The sequence below is a fragment of the Mobula birostris genome, chromosome 11 (genome assembly GCF_030028105.1).
Source record: "Mobula birostris isolate sMobBir1 chromosome 11, sMobBir1.hap1, whole genome shotgun sequence".
Taxonomy (NCBI): Eukaryota; Metazoa; Chordata; class Chondrichthyes; order Myliobatiformes; family Myliobatidae; genus Mobula; species Mobula birostris.
Window position 1 is genome coordinate 106459225 of NC_092380.1, and position 23691 is coordinate 106482915.

The 23691-nt window shown below is 39.9% G+C and overlaps 1 protein-coding gene across 4 annotated transcripts in view; it reads right to left on the bottom strand.

Annotated features, from left to right (window-relative positions):
- Positions 1-23691, bottom strand: part of qser1 (glutamine and serine rich 1) — a 151592-nt gene that overhangs the window by 43480 nt on the left and 84421 nt on the right. For 3 of the 4 annotated variants that reach the window (XM_072272802.1, XM_072272801.1, XM_072272800.1), the window contains exons 2-3: positions 18222-18325; positions 7472-7633 (exon numbers count right to left, since the gene is read on the bottom strand). In XM_072272802.1, the coding sequence (XP_072128903.1) occupies positions 7472-7633; positions 18222-18325 (266 nt within the window). Of the gene's footprint in view, positions 1-7471; positions 7634-11586; positions 11712-18221; positions 18326-23691 lie in introns of those variants that run through there. The other variant, XM_072272803.1, reaches the window with a different exon arrangement.

The following is a 23691-nucleotide window of genomic DNA, read 5'->3' on the forward strand; positions in this document are numbered from 1 at the left end:
ATAGTTTCAGATAAATATTATCTCACAGACTAATTATATTTTCAGTTGTCAGGAAACCTTAAAAAAAATGTCAGAAATAGCTTCATTGTTGTACTCAATCCCCAGTTTAAAGAAAAAAACAATTTTGTCCACCATACAGCCTCCTGCTTCCACATGTACCAACTGAATTTCAAAGCTTTCTTTCCAATTTTTACTTGATTTCCATAATATGCAACACCTTTGCAAACTCAAAAACAAGAGGTACTAAAAGAGGTCCAAAGAATAATTCTTTAGTCCAGGGGTGGCCAACCTTTTACATTCCATGCGTCAATTTTTTCACTCACGAGTTCAAATGCGCCATACAACTCTTGTACCCCCATTCAATTCTTGTAAAAATATGTTAATATAGAACTCGTGCGTGAAAAAAATCACATCTGAACTCGTGTGAAAAAATTGATGCATGGAATGTAAAAGGTTGGCCACCCCTGCTTAGTCATAGAACATAGAATAGTACAGCACAGTACATGCCCTTTGGCCCACAATGTTGTGCTGACCCTCAAACCCTGTCTCCCATATAAGCCCCCACCTTAAATTCCTCCACATACATGTCTAGTAGTCTCTTAAACTTCACTAGTGTATCTGCCTCCACCACTGACTCAGGCAGTGCATTCCACACACCAACCACTCTCTGAGTAAAAAAAACCTTCCTCTAATATCCCCCTTGAACTTCCCACCCCTTACCTTAAAGCCATGTCCTCTTGTATTGAGCAGTGGTGCCCTGGGGAAGAGGCGCTGGCTATCCACTCTATCTATTCCTCTTATTATCTTGTGTACCTCTATCATGTCTCCTCTCATCCTCCTTCTCTCCAAAGAGTAAAGCCCTAGCTCCCTTAATCTCTGATCATAATGCATACTTTCTAAACCAGGCAGCATCCTGGTAAATCTCCTCTGTACCCTTTCCAATGCTTCCACATCCTTCTTATAGTGAGGTGACCAGAACTATTTTAATTTTCGGCAGCTGCTTAGAGGAGCCCATGGCTGCTGATTGTTGGGACAAGGTTTGAAGAGTTAGGGTATTTATAAAGCTTTGAAATTTGCATCACCTGGCCTTTCCTAACGATGACTGTGAAGAAGCCATAGCCCTACCAAGCTAATTAAGGTCTGAGACCTTGGTAAAAGTTATCTGAGAGCTCAAATCTCTTGGAGTCCCCAAACTTTTGCATGGTGCTCCTTTTTTTTTCCACTCTAAAATGGTACAAAACAAAAATAATACAGTAATCTTAAAATGTTGAAAAGAATGTTTCATCTTTAACTTCATGACTTTTGGTGATCAGTTCATCTTCTACTCACTTAACTATTCATAGCAACAGAAATTTTGACCGGGGGTGCCCAAACTTTTGCATGCCACTGTACCTAAGCTCATCTGGACCCCTGCTATTTGTATCCAACTTGTGACAAGTCTGTTAGCATTGTGCCTGGTGATTTACATCCTTTTTATTACTTCACACATTTAGTTTTCTATAATCTTTTCTGGCTCTAGGTTCTCTTGAAGTTTGCACTTTTCCATTTCTGGCCTCCAAATATCTATTTCTTGCCCTTTGTCTCTCTTTGCTCTATGGGTTCTAAGTCACTTTCTAAGGCCCTGTTTCTGTTTGTTTCTCCTAAAGAACTTTAATACATCTTTTGTGAATCTTTTCTGTAGGACAATCTTACCCAAGACTTCTCTTGCCTAACACTGTTCTTTTAAACGAATGTTCAAAACACTAAAAATAGTGAATAGTGTATACGTTAAATCACACTTATACACTCGCTTTGAATCCAGTAGCCATTCAAGATGCTGCCAGAAATTGAAATGAAATCCTTATCAGTCCATAAAGGACATCTCACTTGGTTAAATAAAGCTTTGATAGCTGAGATCCTACAGCAGTTTATCCCTCGTTTGTATTTTTGTAAAACTGCTTTGATGCACTTGAGTCCATTAAGGTATTCTCAGTAAGGACCATCAGTAATATTTTTGTAGATTAAATATTGGATACGTTATGTTCTTTCTCATGCAACATTTGTAACTACTTTGTTTATCCTATTAACAAAGTTGAAAGTATAGAGAAGAAATTCTGTTGTGCATAATATTTGGAGCCAACAGAACAGTAGTTGGCTGCATGGTAAAGATCCCTTTCTCCATGCAGGAGAAATTGCCAAATGATCAGTGGGGCTACCTCACTATGTCAACCCTAACCTAAATAGCTGGTGTCACAAAATGAAAGATTTATTCCTTATTGAGCCGAATACTATATTTAGAAAAACACACTCTGCAGAACTATGTAAGACCATAAGGCATAGAAGTAAAATTAGGCCTATCGAGTCTGCTCCGCCATTTAATCATGGCTGATCCTTTTTTCCTCCCCTCCTCAGCCCTTCTCCCTATAACCTTTGATGCCATGTCCAATCAAAAACCTATCAAACTCTACCTTAAACACACCCAATGACCTGCCTCCACAGCGGCCTGTAGTAAGAAATTCCACAAATTCACTGCCCTCTGGCTAAAGAGATTTCTCTGCATCTCTATTTTAAATGGATGGCCCTCTATCCAGAGGCTGGGCCCTCTTGTCCCAGATTCCCCCACCATGGGAAACTTCCTTTCCACATCTACTCTGTCTAAGCCTTTAAACATTGCCCCTCATGAAATCCCCCCTCATTCTTCTAAATTCCAGCAAGTACGGAGCCTGAGCTATCAGATGTTTCTTGTATGATAACCCTTTCCTTCCTGGAGTCATCCTTGTGAACCTCCTCCAAACCGTCTCCAATGCCAGCACATCTTTTCTTAGATGAGGAACCCAGAACTGTTCACAATACTCACCAGCACGTTATAAAACTTCAGCATTACATCCTTGCTTTTGTATTCTAGAACTCTTAAAATGAATGCTAACATTGCATTTGGCTTCCTCACCACAGACTCAGCCTGCAAGTTAACCTTCAGGGTGTTCTGCACAAGGACTCCCAAGTCCCTTTGCATCTCAAATCTTTGGATTTTCTCCCCATTTAGAAAATACTCTTCACGCTTATTTCTATTACCAAAGTATATGACCATTTATTTTCCAGCATGGTATTTAATTTGCCACTTTCTTTCCCATTCTCCTAATCTGTCTAAGTCCTCTGCAGCCTACCTGTTTCCTCAACACTACCTGCCCCTCCACCAATCTTCATATCATCTGCAAACCTGGCAACAAAGCCATCTATTCCATCATCTGAAACATTGATATACAGCATAAAAAGAAGCGGTCCCAACACTGACCCCCGTGGAACACCCGTAGTCACTAGCAGCCAACCAGAAAAGGACCCTTTTATTCCCACTCGCTATCTCCCACCTATCCGCCAATGCTCTATCCATGCCAGTAACTTTCCTGTAATACCATGGTCTCTTAACTTGGTTAGCAGCCTCATGTGTGGCCTTCTGAAAGTCGAAATGTACAACATCCACTGAATCCCTTTTTTCTGTTCTACTTGTAATCTCCTCAAAGAATTCCAACAGATTTGTCAGGTAAGATTTCCCCTTAAGGAAGCCATGCTGACTTTGTCCTGTGTCGCCAAGTAATCCATAACCTCGACCTTAACAATTGACTCCAGCATATTTCCAACCACTGACGTCAGGCTAACTGGTCTATAATTTCCTTTCTGCTGCCTTTCTCCTTTCTTGAAAAGTGGAGTGAATAGTTTCCAGTCCTCTGACACCATGCTAGAGTCCAATGATTTTTGAAAGACCATTACTAATGCCTCCACAATCTCTACTGCTGCCTCTTTCAGAACCCTAGGGTGCAGTTCATCTGGTCCAGGTGACTTGAGTACCCTTGGGTCTTTCAGCTGGAAACGCAAGTACTTTTGCTTGTATATGCACTTGTGTATTTGATGTTGATCTGCTCCTTTTGTCAGTGATATTAATAAACAGACTAAAACTCTAGTTAGGCCACACTTGAAGTACTGTGTCCAGTTCTGGTCACCTCACTATGCATTAGTATGCATTATGATCAGAGATTAAGGGAGCTAGGGCTTTACTCTTTGGAGAGAAGGAGGATGAGAGGAGACATGATACAGGTGTACAAGATAATAAGAGGAATAGATAGAGTGGATAGCCAGCACCTCTTCCCCAGGGCACCACTGCTCAATACAAGAGGACATGGCTTTAAGGTAAGGGGTGGGAAGTTCAAGGGGGACATTAGAGGAAGGTTTTTTACTCAGAGAGTGGTTGGTGTGTGGAATGCACTGCCTGAGTCAGTGGTGGAGGCAGGTACACTAGTGAAGTTTAAGAGACTACTAGACATGTATATGGAGGAATTTAAGGTGGGGGGTTATATGGGAGGCAGGGTTTGAGGGTCAGCACAACATTGTGGGTCAAAGGGCCTGTACCATGCTGTACTATTCTATGTTCTATGTTAAAATAAATGATGCCCACAAAGCAGGAGAAGGCTATAAGAAGATAGCAAAGCGTTTTCAGGTAGCCGTTTCCTCAGTTCATAATGTAATTAAGAAATGGCAGTTAACAGGAACAGTGGAGGTCAAGTTGAGGTCAAGAAGACCAAGAAAATTTTCCAATAGAACTGCTCGTAGGATTGCTAGAAAGGCAAATCAAAACCCCCGTTTGACTGCAAAAAGACCTTCAGGAAGATTTAGCAGACTCTGGAGTGGTGGTGCACTGTTCTACTATGCAGCAACACCTGCACAAATATGACCTTCATGGAAGAGTCATCAAAAGAAAACCTTTCCTGCGTCCTCACCACAAAATTCAGCGTCAAAAGTTTGCAAAGGAACATCTAAACAAGCCTGATGCATTTTGGAAACAAGTCCTATGGACCGATGAAGTTAAAATAGAACTTTTTGGCCGCAATGAGCAAAGGTAGGTTTGGAGAAAAAAGGGCGCAGAATTTCATGAAAAGAACACCCCTCCAACTGTTAAGCACAGGGGTGGATCGATCATGCTTTGGACTTGTGTTGCAGCCAGTGGCACGGGGAACATTTCACTGGTAGAGGGAAGAATGAATTCAATTAAATACCAGCAAATTCTGGAAGCAAACATCACACCATCTGTAAAATGGCTGAAGATGAAAAGATGGCTTCTACAACAGGATAATGATCCTAAACACACCTCAAAATCCACAATGGACTACCTCAAGAGGTGCAAGCTGAAGGTTTGCTATGGCCCTCACAGTCCCCCGACGTAAACATCATCGAGAATCTGTGGATAGACCTCAAAAGAGCAGTGCATGCAAGACAGCCCAAGAATCTCACAGAACTAGGAGCCTTTTGCAAGGAAGAATGGGTGAAAATCCCCCAAACAAGAATTGAAAGACTCTTAGCTGGCTACAGAAAGTGTTTACAAGCTGTGACACTTGCCGAAGGGGGTGTTACTAAGTACTGACCATGCAGGGTGCCCAAACTTTTGCTTTGGGCCCTTTTTCTTTTTTGTTATTTTGAAACTGTAAAAGATGGAAATAAAAAAGTAATCTTGCTTAAAATATTAAAGAAATGTGTCGTCTTTAACTTTATGCCTTTTGGAAATCAGGTCATCTTTTACTCGCTTAGCTATTCACAGTAACAGAAATTTTGACCAGGGGCACCCAAACTTTGCATGCCACCGTATATGGAGGATGCAAGATATGGGTATACGTAGAGAAACATTTTAAAAAGTTGAAACTATAAATTACAAAGCCATATGTAACTTTGCTGTGGTTTATGATCAGAATGTTTAGCTTAACGATAAATTACTAGGGATCAAAGTTTTTTAAAAAAATCATTTGCCTATGTTTTACAGATAAACCTCATGTTTCAGATAATAGGCAACATTGGTAACTGATTTCATTATGCTAACCTCACCAAACAACTCTTGGCTCAAAATTTGGAAACAATGTTTTTTTGAGTTTGGAGTAAAATGAATGCTCTGCGTTTAGCAAATTTTATTTAGTCTATATACTACTAAAACTCTCATGCTCTGTCTGTCTGTTTGTGACCTCCAATTAGTGCAAACGGTGCATTACAGCTGCACTTTTTTTGGCTAAATTGAATTAAAATGCACTAACTTACAGAATGCAGGCAAAGTTCAGGGTTATATATTCGCATAAAATTGCTTGCCAAAAATCAACAGGCTGGCTTTCACCCGAGACGCGATCGGCCATCATGGAAATCGGGACGCGACAGCCTGACGTATGCACACGGCCAGCCTCAGCAGCGACACCTACCGGAGCAAAAGGGCAGGAAAGCTCTATTTCGAGGTGTCACATTCTGTTAATCACCATCAGCGTGTGCAGGATTGGGACGGATCTAACTGCCACCCATCAATAAAAGATAATTAAATCTTAGTGTAATGACGTACTTTGAGACACCCATAAAACCCTTTGCTGCAGTCAAAGGACAGTGGTGACTATATCACATCCACTTAGGAGAGCGCCAACCACATCATCAAGAATAATCAGCATCCTTTGGTGTTAGTGCTTCGTATCTTCTATCCAGCATTAGGGTTAAAAAAAAAATGGTCAGCCTAATTATGCCGCGTGGAAAGGGAAGGGGGACATTATGGTCAAGAGGTGACACCAAACGTCATTGGGAAGCAGCAAGGAGAGGGAGAGAACAAGAATCAGATGAGGCCAGGGCCGCACGACTGCAGGATCAAAGAGTCAGGACAAAAAAAGATGAGAGAAAAAGCAGAGGAAGACAGGCGTGCAAGTCTCTAGGATCAGAGACAAACAACAAACAGCAAAAGGGCTGAAGAGTTGGGGGATGAAAGGGCTGCATGTCTCCAGAATGACAACGAGAGGCACAAGGGTGGCAGATAAACCAGAAATGATGCCATCAAAAGTGTCCTTCGTTAAATGAGGAGCAGCTATATTTACTTTGCTACACGTCGTTCTTCTTTAATAAACAGAGGTTTTCTACTTCAGTTTCCAAAGCAAAGCGATACTAATAGAATTCAGGAAAATTTAATGTTCATTCTGGTCACTTCAGACTGCACTACCCTTCTCTCAAAGAGTGCCCCAATGGGTCACCCCATTGTCTAGTTAATAATAATTGGGACTCCTTAATCAAAATAAATTCAAAAAAGGCAACCTTTTAAAATTGTAATATCAGCCAAAATTCAATCCGGTTAACTCATATAAACTTTCAGTTTCAAAGAGAACTTTAATTTCCTTCACCACAAAAATATTATGCCATACCAGAATGTCATATGTGGGCTGAAAGAGATTAGAGAAGGGGAGGGAAGGAAAGAGGTGACTAGCAACAAACTATTTTGCATTTGCTTACTTTCCTGGAACTCCCCAACAGTTCAAAAATGCAGAGTTGTTAGTAGATTCACAAGCTCAGCCAACACCTATTCACTTTTTGATTTCTTTCACTTTGTGGTATCTGTTTTTCACTGATGATACAAAATAGCATAGGGAAATAGCTACGTAAAACATCAGCTCAGCAAGCAAACTCAAGTCTCCCAGCTTCATAACTTTAGTCTTACCTGTCTGCCACGAAGGTGTTCTGAACTGTGGTAGCAGGGAGGCTGTTGCAGGTCCACTCTGAGGAGTGCGTGATTCAATAGCCGTAAGGAAATTCATAACTGATGTCTCTGATGCACCACTGCCAGAATGTTGCATGGTTGCATCAAACAAACCGGACAGCCCTGAACAAATGCAGACAACAATGAATACAATTAGGCTAGCTTCATTCAAAATAGGACACAATCAGTGATGATCAGTCACCAAGGCATCAAAGCTAAGCCTTCATTCCATTACTTATCAAGAACCTACCTACCTCTACCTTAAGAATATTCAAAGACTCCGCTCTCCCCATCCTTTCAGGCCGGTGGGGGGGAGGGGGGAGTCTCACCCTGATCATAAAAGGCTGACCCTTCTTTTAAGACGACTTCACAACTATTTCTGCATTCTCCCACAATTGAAAGCATCCTTGTATTTTTGAGGATCCCTACCACCTATCCTGCAATCTCTTTGATCCACTACCATCAGGAAGGAGGTACAGGAGAATCAAGACTAGGACTGTCAGAATGGGTAACAACTTCTTTCTTCAGGCTGAGACTAACGAATACCCTGCCACCACCAAGGTCTCATCACTAGGGACAGCAAGCTGTTTATTACGCTGTCAACCTGTGCTATGCACTATATCCTTTCTTGAATATTATATTAACTTATTTATGGCAATATTTTGTTTTATATGTTGCGTGTGATCTTTGTTTTGAGGGCGCACCTTAGTCTGAGGAGAATATTGTTTTGTTTGGTTGTTTATATGTAGTGATGACAATAAACTTGAACTCTTCACCACACTTTCAATGCTTCTACATTTCAGTTAAGCTCTCCTTCCCTACCCTTCAGCAGATACAAGCTTAGCTTGATCAACCTTTTTTTAGACATACTGCCATTCCAGATGGTAGTTTAGTGAAGCCTATATACTGTTTCCTATACATTGAAGGTCTTCAACAAGGTGTCTAATACAATACACAGTATATTATCAGAGCATTGTTTCACCTTTTCCAAGCTTCTCATGCTTCTTATATTTCACACGCCTTTCAGCATTCAGGTCCCAACCCTCATCATCCCACAGCCACGTTTCTGTAACAGCTGACAGATCATACACTTTCTGTTTGCATACTCAGACTATCTGCTGTGCTGGTATATTATATTCATTCAGATAGACAATGTCTGTTTTGTCATTTTTATTATTTTTTGTTACTTTTTGCTTTATCTACTGATCTGTATAATTCCTGGTTAAACATGGACTGCTAGCCAGAACAAACACAAAAAAAAAATTAGCTCCAAGTCACTCTACTGAAACTGCCCATTTGATCTTCTATTTTAGGGAAAACTCATTTTCATATGTTCTTCAAGGAAGTGAAAAAGCTTAATACTTCATAATCTATTCAATTTTGTGAAAAGGTGATTAATTGAATTTATTTGCAAAACACATCCACCCCATCGTGATGAAAAAAACCTTATTGTAACAGAAGAAACCTTCAAATTGGTTGAAGCAAAGGCAGCTTACGGCATCCCTCGGGGCTTTACAGACAACTCAGCACTTTTGATATGCAGTTATTATTGCAATACAGGAAAATAATGCAGCCTATTTCCTCACAGAAAGGACTCAGAAGCAGCAATGAGGGATTGCTCATTTTTAAGTAAATGTTTTTAAGTTTTTAAGTAATGTTAGCTGAAAGATAAATATTTTCAGGGACCTTGTGCAATCCAAAAAAAGCTCTTTTTATTTTTGTTCTATTAGACAGGGCTCTGGTGTTGTTTGTCATCATACACTCACTGCCACCACCATCCCATTGTTTCTTTACCCTGAACTCCATCTGCCCATCAAGCACACACTCCACCTTATGGCTGCACTCTGGCTTTATCACCCATGTTACTTGATTCTGTGCTCCACCTTCCTCTATTAGATTCCATCATCTTCAGCCTTTGTCATTTCTACCTATTACCTCTCATCTTCAGTCACTACTTCCACTCCCCATTCCTCTTCACCAGGGTCCACTTATCACTTGCTAGCTCTTGCTCTACCCTTCCTTCATCTTTTTATACCGGCTCCCTTCTTTCTAACTTTCAGTTCAGGGCAAGAGTCTTGACGCAAAACCTCTATTCCCCTCCACAGACACTGCTCGACCAACCGAGTTCCTCCAACATAATTTTTTTTTTGCCTACTGTTTGTCCTGTACTATGTTAGTGAAGATTTCTCGCTCTGGTAACTGGAAAAGGTAATTTAAACCTAGGAAGTCAGAAACTCCATCCTTAAAGTAGTCCACTACTCATGATATAAAAAAAAAGTTCCCTTTTTTAATGGTAGTTTAGTAAACAATAGATGGAGTCATAGTCACATACCACCCCCCCCAACACTTCAGAAGGCAAAACAGGAATTAGACCAAATTACATCAATGAACATGAATTACTCAGATCAATACATCAAAAAAAAATTTGCAAGCTAACAGATGATACTTTAGTAAGTGGTAATTGTAGTCTTTTAAACACAGCTATACATCAACTAAGAAACGATCAGGGAAATTGGAAGGCATTTGTTAGAACTAAAACACACCAATCAGAACTATGATTTTATTCATAAAATTCTGTTGTGAACGGAATGATCATTCCAACTTGAAGCTTCTATCTTCCTCATCATATTTTCCACAAAGTGGACTTCAAGCAGATCTTCACAAGACACTGCAACATTGCATTTGTTAAAATATATATATTAACTATTTTCATTACATGAACTTGCATTTCAAATAATCCACCCTAGCCCCTCAAAGAATTTTTCCAAGAACAAAATTCTGCGAAATGACTAGGGCATATACCAAGCGGTTTCCTATTCTATCATCTATGAAGAGGAGAAAGTTTTAGCCTTAGCTCTAGCTTTTTCCCCCTAAAGTGGCCGTATTCAACACCTTTTACAAGTTCTAAGAACCAGAAGAAGCAACAACACAATGGAACTTTATTTCATGCCTTAAAAAAAACGGGCTTTGTCCACAAGGCATAGGAGCAGAAGCAGATTATTAGTAGGTGAGTGATCCCATCAGACTTAATGATTTGCTTATTTTCTTTTACTGAGGTTTTTAGCAACTTGTTATTGGACAAGATATCTGCAAGGCAATACAGCTTCTGGAATGAAATCCCTCAAAGTGAACAATTTCCCTAATAGTTTAGTTCCACAAGGACAGGTGATTATAATTTGATTGCTCAAGGAAACTACCTCTGCCAGCAAGTTCACTGAGCCATTCTCTTAAAGTGTTCACGTAGCATACATAATAAAGACATTGAAGCTGATGCATCTTACTAATTGACACTATGTTTAATAATTTAAATGAATATATTAAACAAATACATATATATGGAAAAAAAAGAAAAAATCAAAATGGAACCAAAAAAAAGGTGAAAAATGCAAACTCAACATTTAAAGCTTACCAAGTGGACAAAATTGATTACAGCAAAACTAATAGAAAATTATAATCAGATCCATAATAAGGTTACCTATTGTTCCATATAATGAGGTACGAGATGTACATCTAGAATGCAATTCAAGAATAATACTGGCACCGAGTTAATAACTACTTCTAGTAATGCAACGTGATTTTTTTAAATCATTTGTTCTCAATATAAGAAGTAGTATGTGGAGTTTACAATTCCACATGGGGAAAATATTACACAAGAATGGAATTTCCCATGAATCACAATTGATTGCTTAAGGGCACTAAATAAGGTTAAGAATACATTATTTTACAATACTTTAAAATGCTACAAAGATTGAACCTTTAATATACACACAACTAAAACCCTGACACTTCAAAGTAAGCTGTAACTTCTCAGGTATTAGTACTAAAATACTGTGTACCTCTTTCCATTATCTTTATTAAAAATAAATGTTACCATTCGTCTTTTTATCCACCATTCACTCAAGATGTGTACTTGCTGACAAGGCACCATTTTTGTTTGCCAAATTCTAACTGCCCTCAAGAAAATATTAGCAATTATTGTTAATCTAAACAATTCAGTTTTCTTTATAATTCTGGTTTTTTTTCGTGTGTGAATTGATTTTTCAAATAAATCTTAGGTCCTTCCAATGCTTGCTTACTGCCTTCTTGCTTCTTGCTTCCATTTGATTTTTCTACTGTCTCCTCATCTGCTCTTTCCTACGTGCAGTTCTTTGATCAGATAATGCTTGGTAAGCATAGACATATGCACTGGAAAACATGATCAGTCTGTAGAGAGAATAGAAAGAGAAGTTTCTGAACAGTATAAATTTCAGGTTTACAGGACTGATAACAATCTCCCAGGAACTAGCATTGGTTCATGTTTAATAATAAAATGCCAAGGAAAATGCAGAAGAAATCAATTATAAAATGTTCAGGGATCCATGAAGACTTTCAGCATTTGCCACATCAGTTTTCTGCACATTGTGGCCAGTAAAGGGCTCCAAGTGGTTTAAAGCAAAGCTTTTAGTCTACAATTTTCTGTATTTGCTTATGTAACAAATGCCATTTTTGCTATCACAGCAACTTTTAAGATAAGATCTGATACAATTTCTGTTGTTGGTAGATGTTCAGAAGTTTGGTTGGGGTTTCTTGTAACAATATTTTCAGGGGATTTCCACCAATAAAACACTTGTAAAGCTTTGACCCAACATTCTCAAAATTTCCTTGCAACAGATGCAGGGGACATGAAGAATGGGTGTTTATACAACATTTGATAAGGTGCTGCACAGAAATACTGCTGTATGAATTATAGCATGCAATTCAGAGGTACAGTAACATATTACTGGAGTAGTCTTCAGAGCCCAGAAACTCCAAATAAACAATGCTGCTATCTCTTAAATGCCCTGACCGGAGGCCTAGCAAGCGACTCAATTCAAGAGCAACTAGAGAGGCACAGTAAATGCAGGGCTTGCCAACAAATTCTGTGAACAAACACAAGAAAACACAAGGAAAAAAAGTCAATATGGTCATATGGATTTAAAAAAGGGGGATATGGTCAATAGATTTTTAATGAGAAAATATAAGACAATCTGCAACCATCATTCAGGCCATTGCTCTTCAAAAGTGTAATTAAATAGTCACAAGCTTCCAAGGTTTATACAAAATGAGGGCCACCTAACAGAGAGGATTCCAAGCAAATTCAGCACACTGACCAAAAAAGTATAGGATGACATTTCATGGAGAAAAACCAGAAACAATAGAGGATGAGAAACTTCCGTTTTGAAGAAATATTGGAAACACAAGTGTCCATTAGCAAAAACTTAAGATAACTTTTTTTAAACAAAATTGAGGGTATATAGCTTATGAACTGATTGCTAAGAGCTTAAATTTATGATCAAAGGGAGAAACATAATTAGCAGTCATCAGAATTATTTAAAAAGTTATCCGTGGCCTCAAACAGGCAAGATGAAGCATGTTTCTATGACATTACTTCCATGGGAGCAAGGAAGCTATACTATACCTTAAGTCAACTTAAGTCAAAAACATTAGCTAGTCATTAACACATTCCTGGTTCTGGCAAAGGAAGGGTTTTATCATCAATGCTGGGAAAGCAAAATCTACAAAAGCTTTCAAATAGCCCGTGGATAAATATCAGAAAACACTGAAGGAAAAAAACACATTAAAAGGGCAACAAAATGGGATAGTGACGCTGAATAAAAGAGCCATCAGAAGTGAAATGTGCCTGACAGTCTTTAATACTGTGATATTCTTGTATACCAAGAAGTTATTCTTAGTCCTACTTTATCTTCCTAAACTGACAACCAACTTAATTAAAACAAACCCTTTGGAGATTTTCTATTTTCAGCCATGACTTAGATGATTGCTTTAGTGTCAGAGTTATGGCTTCAAGTTACACTCTTAATTTGACCACAGATTTAGACTGTTATTCAAGTGCAATCCTACAGTACTTCAAAAGTACTTAAATTAACTTTACTTTGGGACACAAGGTATTGTTTAAAGTAGATTAACTCCTTGAAAAACTCACTTAAATTGCTTTCTGTTAAAGCATAGCAGAACATTTTTGCACTCCAATGCAAGAAATATAGCTGCCATTATTAATGTCCCCCCAAGACTAACCTGATAATTATCTACTTTTCGTGACATTTGTTGAGATTAGATATGGGAATAGGATAATGGAAAGAACATTAATTTAATAGCAAAGTCCTACAGATGCTGACAACTATGGCTGACAAGTAAAAGACAGCATAAAAGCAAGAGAGGGCAAATAACATAGCAAAAATTAGTGGGAAGTTAAAGGATTGGGAAGTTTAAAAAAAAAACACAAAATACAGCAACCAAAAAAAGCACAGGGAGAGAAAAGATGAAATGTGAAGCCAATAATATCAAGGAGGATTGCAAAAGTGTTTTCAGATATATAAAGTGTAAAGAGAAGTGAAAGTAGATATTGGACTGCAGGAAAAGGATGCTGGAGAGGTAGTAATGAAGGACAAAGAAATGGCAGACTAACTTATTAAATATTCCTCATCTTTTTTCCCCTCCCAGTCCTGATGAAGGGTTTCAGCCTGAAACATCGACAGTTTGCTCTTTTTCCAGATGCTGACTGGCCTGCTGAGTTCTTCCAGTATTTCATATGTGCTGCTTATATTTCCAGCATCTGCAGATTTTCTCATATTAATAACTACTTTGCATCAGTCTTCACTGTGAAAGACACTAGCAATATGCTAGAAATTCAAGAGTGCCGGGGGCAGAAGTGAGTGTACTTCTTCCTACTACTAAAGAGAAAATGCTTGAGAAGTTGAAAGGTTTGAAGGTAGACAAATCTTCTGGACCAGATGGAGCTGAGGAGATTGTGGAGGCATTAGTAATGATCTTTCAAAAATCACTAGATTCTGGAATAGTTCTGAAGGACCAAAAAATTGCCAAATGCCACTCAACTCTTCAAGAAGGGAGGGAGGCAGAAGAAAGGAAATTATAGACTAGTTAGCCTAACTTCAGTGGTTGGGAAAATATTGTGGAGTCCATCATGAAGGATGAAGTTTTGGGGCACTGGGAGGCCCAAGTCAATATGGTTTCCTTAAGGGGAAATTTCCCTGACAAATCTGTTGTAAGTCTTTGAGGAAATAACAGGAAGGATAGACAAGGGAGAGTCAGTGATTATTGACAATGCATCATACATGAGACTGCTTAATAAGATAAGAGCCTAAGGTAATACAGGAAAGGTACTAGCATGGATAGATGATTGACTGACTGGCAGGAGGCAAAGAATCAGAATACAGAGGGCCTATTCTGGTTGGCCGCTGGTGACATGATGTTCTGCAGGGCTCAGTATTGGGGCTGCTTCTTTTCACGTTATAGGTCAACAACTTGGATGAAGGAATTGAAGTCTTTGTGGCCAAGTTTGCAGATGATAGAAAGATAGGTGAAGGGGCAGGGAGACCGCAGAAGGACCTAGATTGGGAGAATGGGCAAAGAAGTAGCAGATGGAATATAGTGTTGGGAAGTGTATGGTCATGCACTTTGCTAGAATGAATAAAAGTGTAGACTATTTTCTAAATGGAGGAAAAATTCAAAAATCAAAGACACAAAGGGTTTTGGGAGTCCTTGTGCAGGATTCATTAAAGATCATCTTGCAGGGTTGAGTCAATGGTAAGGAAGGTAAATGCAATGTTCACATTCATTTTGAGAGGGCTAGAATATAAGAACAAGGATACGATGCTGAGGTTTTATATAGCATTAATCAGACTGCACTTGGGAGCACTGGCACTGGAGAGTGCCCAGAGGTTATTGAGAATGATTCTGGGATTGGAAGGGTTAATGTAAAAAGAGCATTTGATGGCTTTGGGTCTGTATTCATTGGAGTTTTAGCAGAATGAGGGGGGACCTTACTGAAACCCATTGAATATTGAAAGGCCTAGACAGAGTGGATGTGAAGAAGATGCTTCCTATAGTGGGGGAGTCTAAGAACAGAGGGCACAGCCTCACAATAGAGGGACAACCATTTAGAACAGAGATGAGAAGGAATTTCTTTACCCAGAGGGTGATGAATCCTTAGAACTCATTGCCATGGACAACTGTGGAGGTCAAGTCATTCAGTTCTTGGTTAGCCAGTGTCAAAGGTTATCAGGAGAAGGCAGGAAAATGGGATTGAGATGGACAATAAATCAGCCATGATGGAATGCCAGAGCAGACTAGATGGTCTGAATAGCCTAATTCTGCCCCTATGTTTTATTATCTTGTGCTGAATAATTGAAATAAATCTTTACACAAGAATTTCACCTTTTGACTAAAAACAGCATTGCAATTTTTCCTAAATTTTGTAATTTCCAGACTTGAATCCCCATTTCCAACATTCAACGATATTTTAACCACCCTCGACCTTTATGATAATTTTAGCTTTCATTCATCTTCTATTCATACTCGGCATTAACAAGTTTTGTTATTTGTGAGCCATTACCGATTCTCCAGTCATCACCTTCTTTCAACATTTGAGCTCCAATCTCCCCTGTCTTATCACAGACATTTCCTATTCTCTCTGCGTAGGTTCTTTCTTAGCAATTTTCTGTTTTTTCTTTTTAAAAAAAGTATCTCATTCCCCTTCCCCAGTGTAATAAAAGACCATAGATCAGAAATAATATACTTGGTTCTCTCCCCAACACCCCCCCCCAACCCCCCTAAACCAAGATGCTGCCTGATTTGCTAAGCATTTTCAACATTTTGTTTTAAATACTGGGGCGAATACCTCTGCTGTAAATCTACCAGAGTTGCTTATATAAACCATAATTTAACATTTCTTCCCAAAAATCTTTCTCTGGTGCCGTAATGCTTCCCCACTATTCCTGTTCACCTGCATAGGAAAGTTTTGATCTTGCACTCCAATTTGAAATGTTACATAAACCTCAAAACAAAGCTTTTTTAAGATGGATACAAGTAATACTACCATTGAAGAAGAGAAACATTTTAAAAATACAATCAGCAACTTGGCTAGGTCAAGTCTTGCCTCATATGTTAAAGTTCTGCGACTGTACCCTTTCGTTTACTAAGTGTTTGCAAACAAAAAGTGACACCACCAAAAATCAGAAAAATGATGGAAATCTGACATAAAAACAGAAAAATGCTGCAAACACTCAACAGATCAGGCAGAATCCAGAAGAGAAAAGCTAAAACTTCTCACCAATGGCCTTTTATCAGATTGTCTTTTAAATGATGAAACAATATACTCTGCAAATATCCTTCCACCCTGGCAAGCTTGTCCTTGTTTTTAAATCTATTTACAGAAGTTGGTGTCACTGCCAAAATTGGTATTTATTGCCCAGCTCTAATGGGAAGATGGTGACAAGTTGCCTTCGAATTGCTCCAGTCATTGTGGCAAAAGTTCTTGCACAATTCTATTAGGCAGAGAGTTCTAGCATTTGGACAATATATAGTGGATTCCAGTCAATTTAGCCATCAGTTAATCGGGGCAGCCGCTTATTTGGCACAATTGTTAAGGAGCACAAACTAATCAAGAAAATAGCTGGAGTTTGCTTTGTTTAATTGAGACAGGAGACTGTTGAACAGTTTGTAATTAGGGTCAGTTGTGTGAACCTGTGTGGCCATTAGACACTATACCATGCTCCAAGCGAACAGTTTTAAATAGTGTCAGTTGTGCATATGTGTGTTCAAAAAGCACTGATTTTTGTCACTGAAAATTGGCAATAAATAAACCACAAGACAATTCAGAACTGTTTCACTCACTGCAGTTTCAAGCATGTGGGCTTTGAAATGCCAGGAATGGCCAGGTGTGAAAACTAATCAATTTCACTACTTCAACAAGTTAGGAACTAATAAGATTTTTAAAAGTATCGACAATCATTTTGAATGGTACAGTGAAGATGAAGATTTGGAGAATGCAATGGTCAAAAGCATTGTATGAAGTTAATCCATTATCTGCACTAAGTGTCTGCGTTGATTTTGTTCATTTACAGTCAATCAAAAGAGCAAAATAACATACTACTGGATGAATTCCTCCATCACTAACTATTAGACCCTACTACACAGTTTTATAGTGCTGTAGTACTATTAGTAGTGTTCTAATTTGTTCTGTATTTCATTTAAATACATAGTTTGCTACTCAGTTAAAAAGCAGTTTGTCTTTTTAAAACCTTTTTTACCATTTCAATGAAACGTTGGCTAATTGGGGCAGCTGCTTAATTGGGCCAAAATCTACTGGTCCTGTGACCCAATTAACCAGAATCCATTGTACTTCAATGATCTGGGGGACTTCTGTAGGTGGCAGCATTTCTACATTCCAATTGCCCTTGTATTCAGAAGCCAAAACATGCACTTTGAAAATAGCACTGAAGATGATCTTGAAGAGTTCCATATTCAATCTATGTAAAAAGTGGTCAGTTGATTCTAAAATATTTCATGGCTTTGAACTGTTTGGGTAATCAATCCAGAGCTATCTAACTAGAAAAACTATCCTACTTCAAATTTATTTGCTGATGAAAAATTACTGACTTCCAAAAATTACACAAAAAGATGCTAAAAGATGGTTTCAATACACATCACATGATAAATAAAATACAAACCCACAAATCTATTGATTTTTAACTTTTCTCAGATGTAATAAAAGGTCCTTGACATGAAACGTTAACACAGATTCTCTCTTCATAGATACAGGCTGCAAAAATGAATATTTCCCAACACATTGTGTTTTAAATCAAGGCATCTACTTTTTAAAAAAAAAACAACTTCAAAGTTACTCAAATCCACATAGTAATCTACTTTGTACCTGTGGGATGATGTGTAGTGGTATAGCCAGGCAGCTGGTGAGATGTTGCATAAGCCTGTCTATGAATGAGGTCAGTTTCCGGATGTGATGCTCCATAGCCCAAGCTGAGAAGAAACAAAGTTAAGAGATTTAGTCACTCACATGCAATAAAGAGTTACTCTTAAACAGGGGGGAGAGAGAAGGGGGAAGAGGGGAGAGGGGAGAGGGGGGAGGGGGGGGAGGGGGGGGAGGGGGGGGAGGGGGGGAGGGGGGGGAGGGGGGAGAGGGGGGAGAGGGGGGAGAGGGGGGAGAGGGGGGAGGGGGGAGGGGGGAGGGGGGAGGGGGGAGGGGGGAGGGGGGAGGGGGGAGGGGGGAGGGGGGAGGGGGGAGAGAGGGGGGGAGAGAGGGGGGGAGAGAGAGAGGGAGAGACTAAATGCAAAGATAAAAACAATTATTGAGCTCAAAGTTTAAACAAAGACCTTTGTATTCCAAAGTTACAATATAGACACTGGAGTATAAGAAGTATTTCACAGAACTACTGTAGAACAAGTAGAGATCATTTGACCTGTCTATACTGGATCTATATAAAAATAATCACCTAGTCTCACACCTCCACCCTCTCCACATATCGTTTTTTAAAAAATCCTTTCAGATACAAATATATGTAGCTCCACGTTGAGTGTTACAACTATTACACAAGACACTCCAGATGCTGGTAATTTAAGCAAATAAACTGCTGAATGAGCTCAGCAGCATCTGCAGAGGCAAAGGCTTGATCAAAATTTTGAGTTGAGGCCTTGAATTAGGACTAGGTGTAAACAAGACACAGCCAGAATATGATGATGGGGGTGGGCGAGGGAGGTGCTAACAAGCAATGGGTGGATCCAAGTGAGGAGGAGTTCAAGGGCAGTTGTAACAAGGTGAGGGAATAATAATCAGCCCTTCATGAGTGCACTTCAAGGATGTGTGCTTAGCTTACTGCTCTACTCTCTCTACACTCATGACTGCCTGGCTAATCATAGATCTAATGCCATTCATAAATTCACAGATGACACCACTGTTGTTGATAAAATTTCAGATGGCAACGACAATCTCCAAGGATCTGCTCTGGCCCCATTACACTCACATAATAATGCAGAAAGCATAAAAGCAGCTCTACTTCATTAGAAGTTTAAGGATATTTGCTGTATTACCAAAGAATTCCTATAGATGTACAATGGAGAGCATTGTGACTGATTGCAGCCTCCATACGATTCTGTGATGCAATGTACAGGGTTGCAGGAGACTGCAGAGGACTCAGCCATCTCCATCATGGGCACAACCCTCCCCATCATTCAGGACATCTTCAAAAGGACTTTATCTGGAAATGCACAGAGGACTGTGTCTCGCAAGACAATCCAGGTATTCCCTAACCGGAAACATTGGTTGAATTATGAGGTCGTCCCTTTTGAAGAATAGAGCTGCGGCTTTTAGGTCTGGGAATATCAGTCGCTACACGGAATCCAGGCTTGAACTCCGGAAAGCCATTAAGGGTACCAAGAAGTAATTTCGAGCCAAGTTGGAAGCCCAGGCTAATCAGAGGGATGCCGGTAGACTATGGCAGGTTCTAAATAAGATCACTGTGTGCAAAGAAAAGGCAGGGAATATCAATAACTGTGGCGCTTCTCTTCCTGATGAACTTAACGTATTCTACGCAAGATTCGAACAGAAGAGGAGCATCCCGCTCCCTCCAGATGAACCAGACCTGGTGGCATCGAGATTCATCGTCACCGAGGAGGACGTTAGAAGGGCCTTCCTGAAGATAAATCCAAGGAAGGTGACGGGCCCAGATGGCGTCCCGGGACGGGTTCTCCGGGCCTATGCAAGCGAGCTAGCTGGAGTGTTTGCTGACATCTTCAACTGCTCCTTGCTTCAGTCTAAGATCCCCCCTTGTTTTAAGGAGGCAACGGTAATCCCGGTGCCGAAGAAGAACAAGGTGGCATGCCTGAATGACTATTGACCTGTGGCTCTGACATCAATTGCTATGAAGTGCTTCGAGAGATTGGTTATGGCACACATCAACCACAGCCTACCAGTCAACCTCGACGATTTGCAGTTCGCCTACCAGAGCAACAGGTCAACTGCAGATGCCATCTCTCTGGCCCTACACTCCTCCTTAGAACACCTGGAGAATAAAGATGTATATGTAAGGCTCCTTTTCATTGACTACAGCTCTGCCTTTAATACCATCATTCCAAATAAACTGATTCCTAAGCTCTGGAACCTGGGCCTTAGCACTCAGATCTGCAGCTGGATCTTCAACTTCCTCACAGACAGGACCCAGGCTGTAAAAATAGGGGACAAGCTCTCCTCTACAATCACTCTGAGCACCCGTGCCCCACAAGGCTGTGTACTCAGCCCCCAATGATTGTGTAGCCAAGTTTCCATCGAACTCAATATATAAGTTTGCTGATGACACAATTGTAGGCCGTATTGCAGGTAATCCTTTAACATCTGCCGAACGATGCTGAGGATGTTCTACGAGTCTGTGGTGGCCAGTGCTATCATGTTTGCTGTTGTGTGTTGGGGCAGCAGGCTGAGGGTAGCAGACACCAACAGAATCAACAAACTCATTCATAAGGCCAGTGATGTTGTGGGGATGGAACTGGGCTCTCCCATGGTGGTGTCTGAAAAGAGGATGCTGTCTAAGTTGCATGCCATCTTGGACAATGTCTCCCATCCACTACATAATGTACTGGGTGGACACAGGAGTACATTTAGCCAGAGACTCATTCCACCAAGATGCAACACAGAGCGTCATAGGAAGTCATTCCCGCCTGTGACCATCAAACTTTACAACTCCCTTGGAGGGTCAGACACCCTGAGCCAATAGGCCGGTCCTGGACTTACTTCATAATTTACTGGCATAATTTACATATTACTATTTAACTATTTATAGTTTTATTACTATTTATTATTTATGGTGCAACTGTAACGAAAACCAATTTCCCCCAGGATCAATAAAGTATGACTATGAGTATGACTATGACTAATGATGAGTTTGAGTACAGAGAGGAAATTAAGAACCTGGTGGCATGGTGCGAAGACAATAACCTATCCCTCAACGTCAGCACGACGAAGGAATTGGTTTTTGACTTCAGAAGGAATAGTGGACCGCACGACCCCATTTACATTGGTGGTGCGCAAGTGGAACAGGTCAAAAGCTTTAAGTTCCTTGGGGTCAATATCACAAATGACCTGACTTGGTCCAACCAAGCAGAGTCCACTGCCAAGAAGGCCCACCAGCACCTTTACTTCCTGAGAAAGCTAAAGAAATTTGGCCTGTCCCCTAAAACCCTCACTAATTTTTATAGCTGCACCATAGAAAGCATTCTTCTAGGGTGCATCACAACCTGGTATGGAAGTTGTCCTGTCCAAGACCGAAAGAAGCTGCAGAAGATCGTGAACATGGCGCAGCACATCACACAAACCAATCTTCCGTCCATGGACTCATTTTACACCACACGCTGTCGGAGCAGTGCTGCCAGGATAATCAAGGACACGACCCACCCAATCAACACACCTTTCATTCCTCTTCCCTCCAGGAGAAGGCTCAGGAGCTTGAAGACTCGTATAGCCAAATTTGGGAACAGCATCTTTCCAACTGTGATAAGACTGCTGAACGGATCCTGACCCAGATCTGGGCCATACCCTCCAAATATCCAGACCTGCCTCTCGGTTTTTTTGCACTACCTTACTTTCCCTTTTCTATTTTCTATTTATGATTTATAATTTAAATTTTTAATATTTACTATCGATTTGTACTCCAGGGAGTGTGAAGCACAGAATCAAATATCGCTGTGATGATTGTGCGTTCCAGTATCAATTGTTTGGCGACAATAAAGTATAAGGTATTTATTAAAAGGCAGTACCTCAAGAAAGGGCATCCATCATTAAGGACCCTCACCATCGAGGATCTGGCCTCTTCTCATTACTATCATCAGGAAGGTGGTATAGGAGCCTGAAGGCCCACACTCAATGATTTGGCAACAACTTTCCTCCCTTTTATCATCAGGTTTCTGAAGGGTCTATGAACTCATGAACACTACCTTGTTACTCCTCCCAGTTTTGCAATTTATAGTAACTTCATGTCTTTGCGCTGTATTGCTGCCACAAAACAACAAATTTCATGCCGTACAAGTCAGTGGTAATAAACGTGATTCCGAAACGTCCAACAAATAATACTTAAGTATCACCCAGCCTGGCACTACCTCATGTTGTCTGAAAGCTGTTTAAGCACATACAATTTGGCAGGAGTGGGAGAGCCTAAAAGGACTTCATCTGAACCAGCATGACGTTTGTAGACTAAGGCCTGCTCAGCACAAAATGGTGTAATTATAACTTAATTAGCAAACAGCCCACATTGCTGCCTAGAAAATACGTATGTGAATCAAAATCAAATTCACACCCCTAAGCCCATAACAAAAGTTGGGCACCAGAAACGAAGTTTAACTGACATTTCCATGAGCCCATAAGACACAGGAGCAGAAATAGGCCATTTGGCCCTTTGAGTCTGCTCCACCATTCCATCATGACTGATTTACTATTCCTCTCAACCCTTTTCTATAAGAACACAAGACCATTTTTGATAGGAGTTGATTAGCTGTAATAAGCTTAAAAATTTCTTGCCCTTTTCGTAATGTGGGATATTTAATTCAAGTGTAGACAACTAACTGGAAGAAAAAATATTTAGAGCAATCATATTAGCTTTTTAAAACAATTTGTTTGCAACTATGGAACACTGCTAATTTAATTTGTGGTTCTTTGAAACTTGTGACACTGGTTCCCAATTGCTTTCCTTACACACATAACTGCTTCACAAAGATATGTCAATACCAGTCAAATGTAAACTTGAGCAAGTTATCCGCCAGAAATTTGCAAACAGCAGCAGCTTATAATCAAGAACATCCTGATCCCAGGTGTGTGAAGTTCAGTTACATACCCAATCCATTTCCAGGTCAATCTAAGCAAATGTTCAGGGTAGGTAGGTACATGGAGCTTAGAAAAATAGAGGGTTGTGTAGTAAGAAAATTCTAGGCAGTGTTTAGAGTAGGTTACATGGTTAGCACAACGTTATGGGCCGAAGGGCCTGTAATGTGCTGTAGATTTCTATGTTCTATGCAATTACATTAATTTATAATGCAAGTCCAAAGATTAATTACAACAATGTGAAAAGTTCAGACTACAGGTCAAAGCTCTTCAACTTCAATAAAGTAATTGTCAAAGCAGCTGCACAGATGTATAATCAAACAAAATTTGTTACTTAGTTTTTAATTGAAAAAGACAGTAGATTTTAAGGAGCACATTTAAGGAAGGAAGAAGACAGATATCCAAGGGGGAAATTAAAGAGCCTGGGCTTTAATAATTGCATGTACAACCCACAATAGTGGCAGGAAACGTTCAAGAGCCAAAACTGAAGCAACACAAATACTTCCAAAGGCCGTAGCACTTG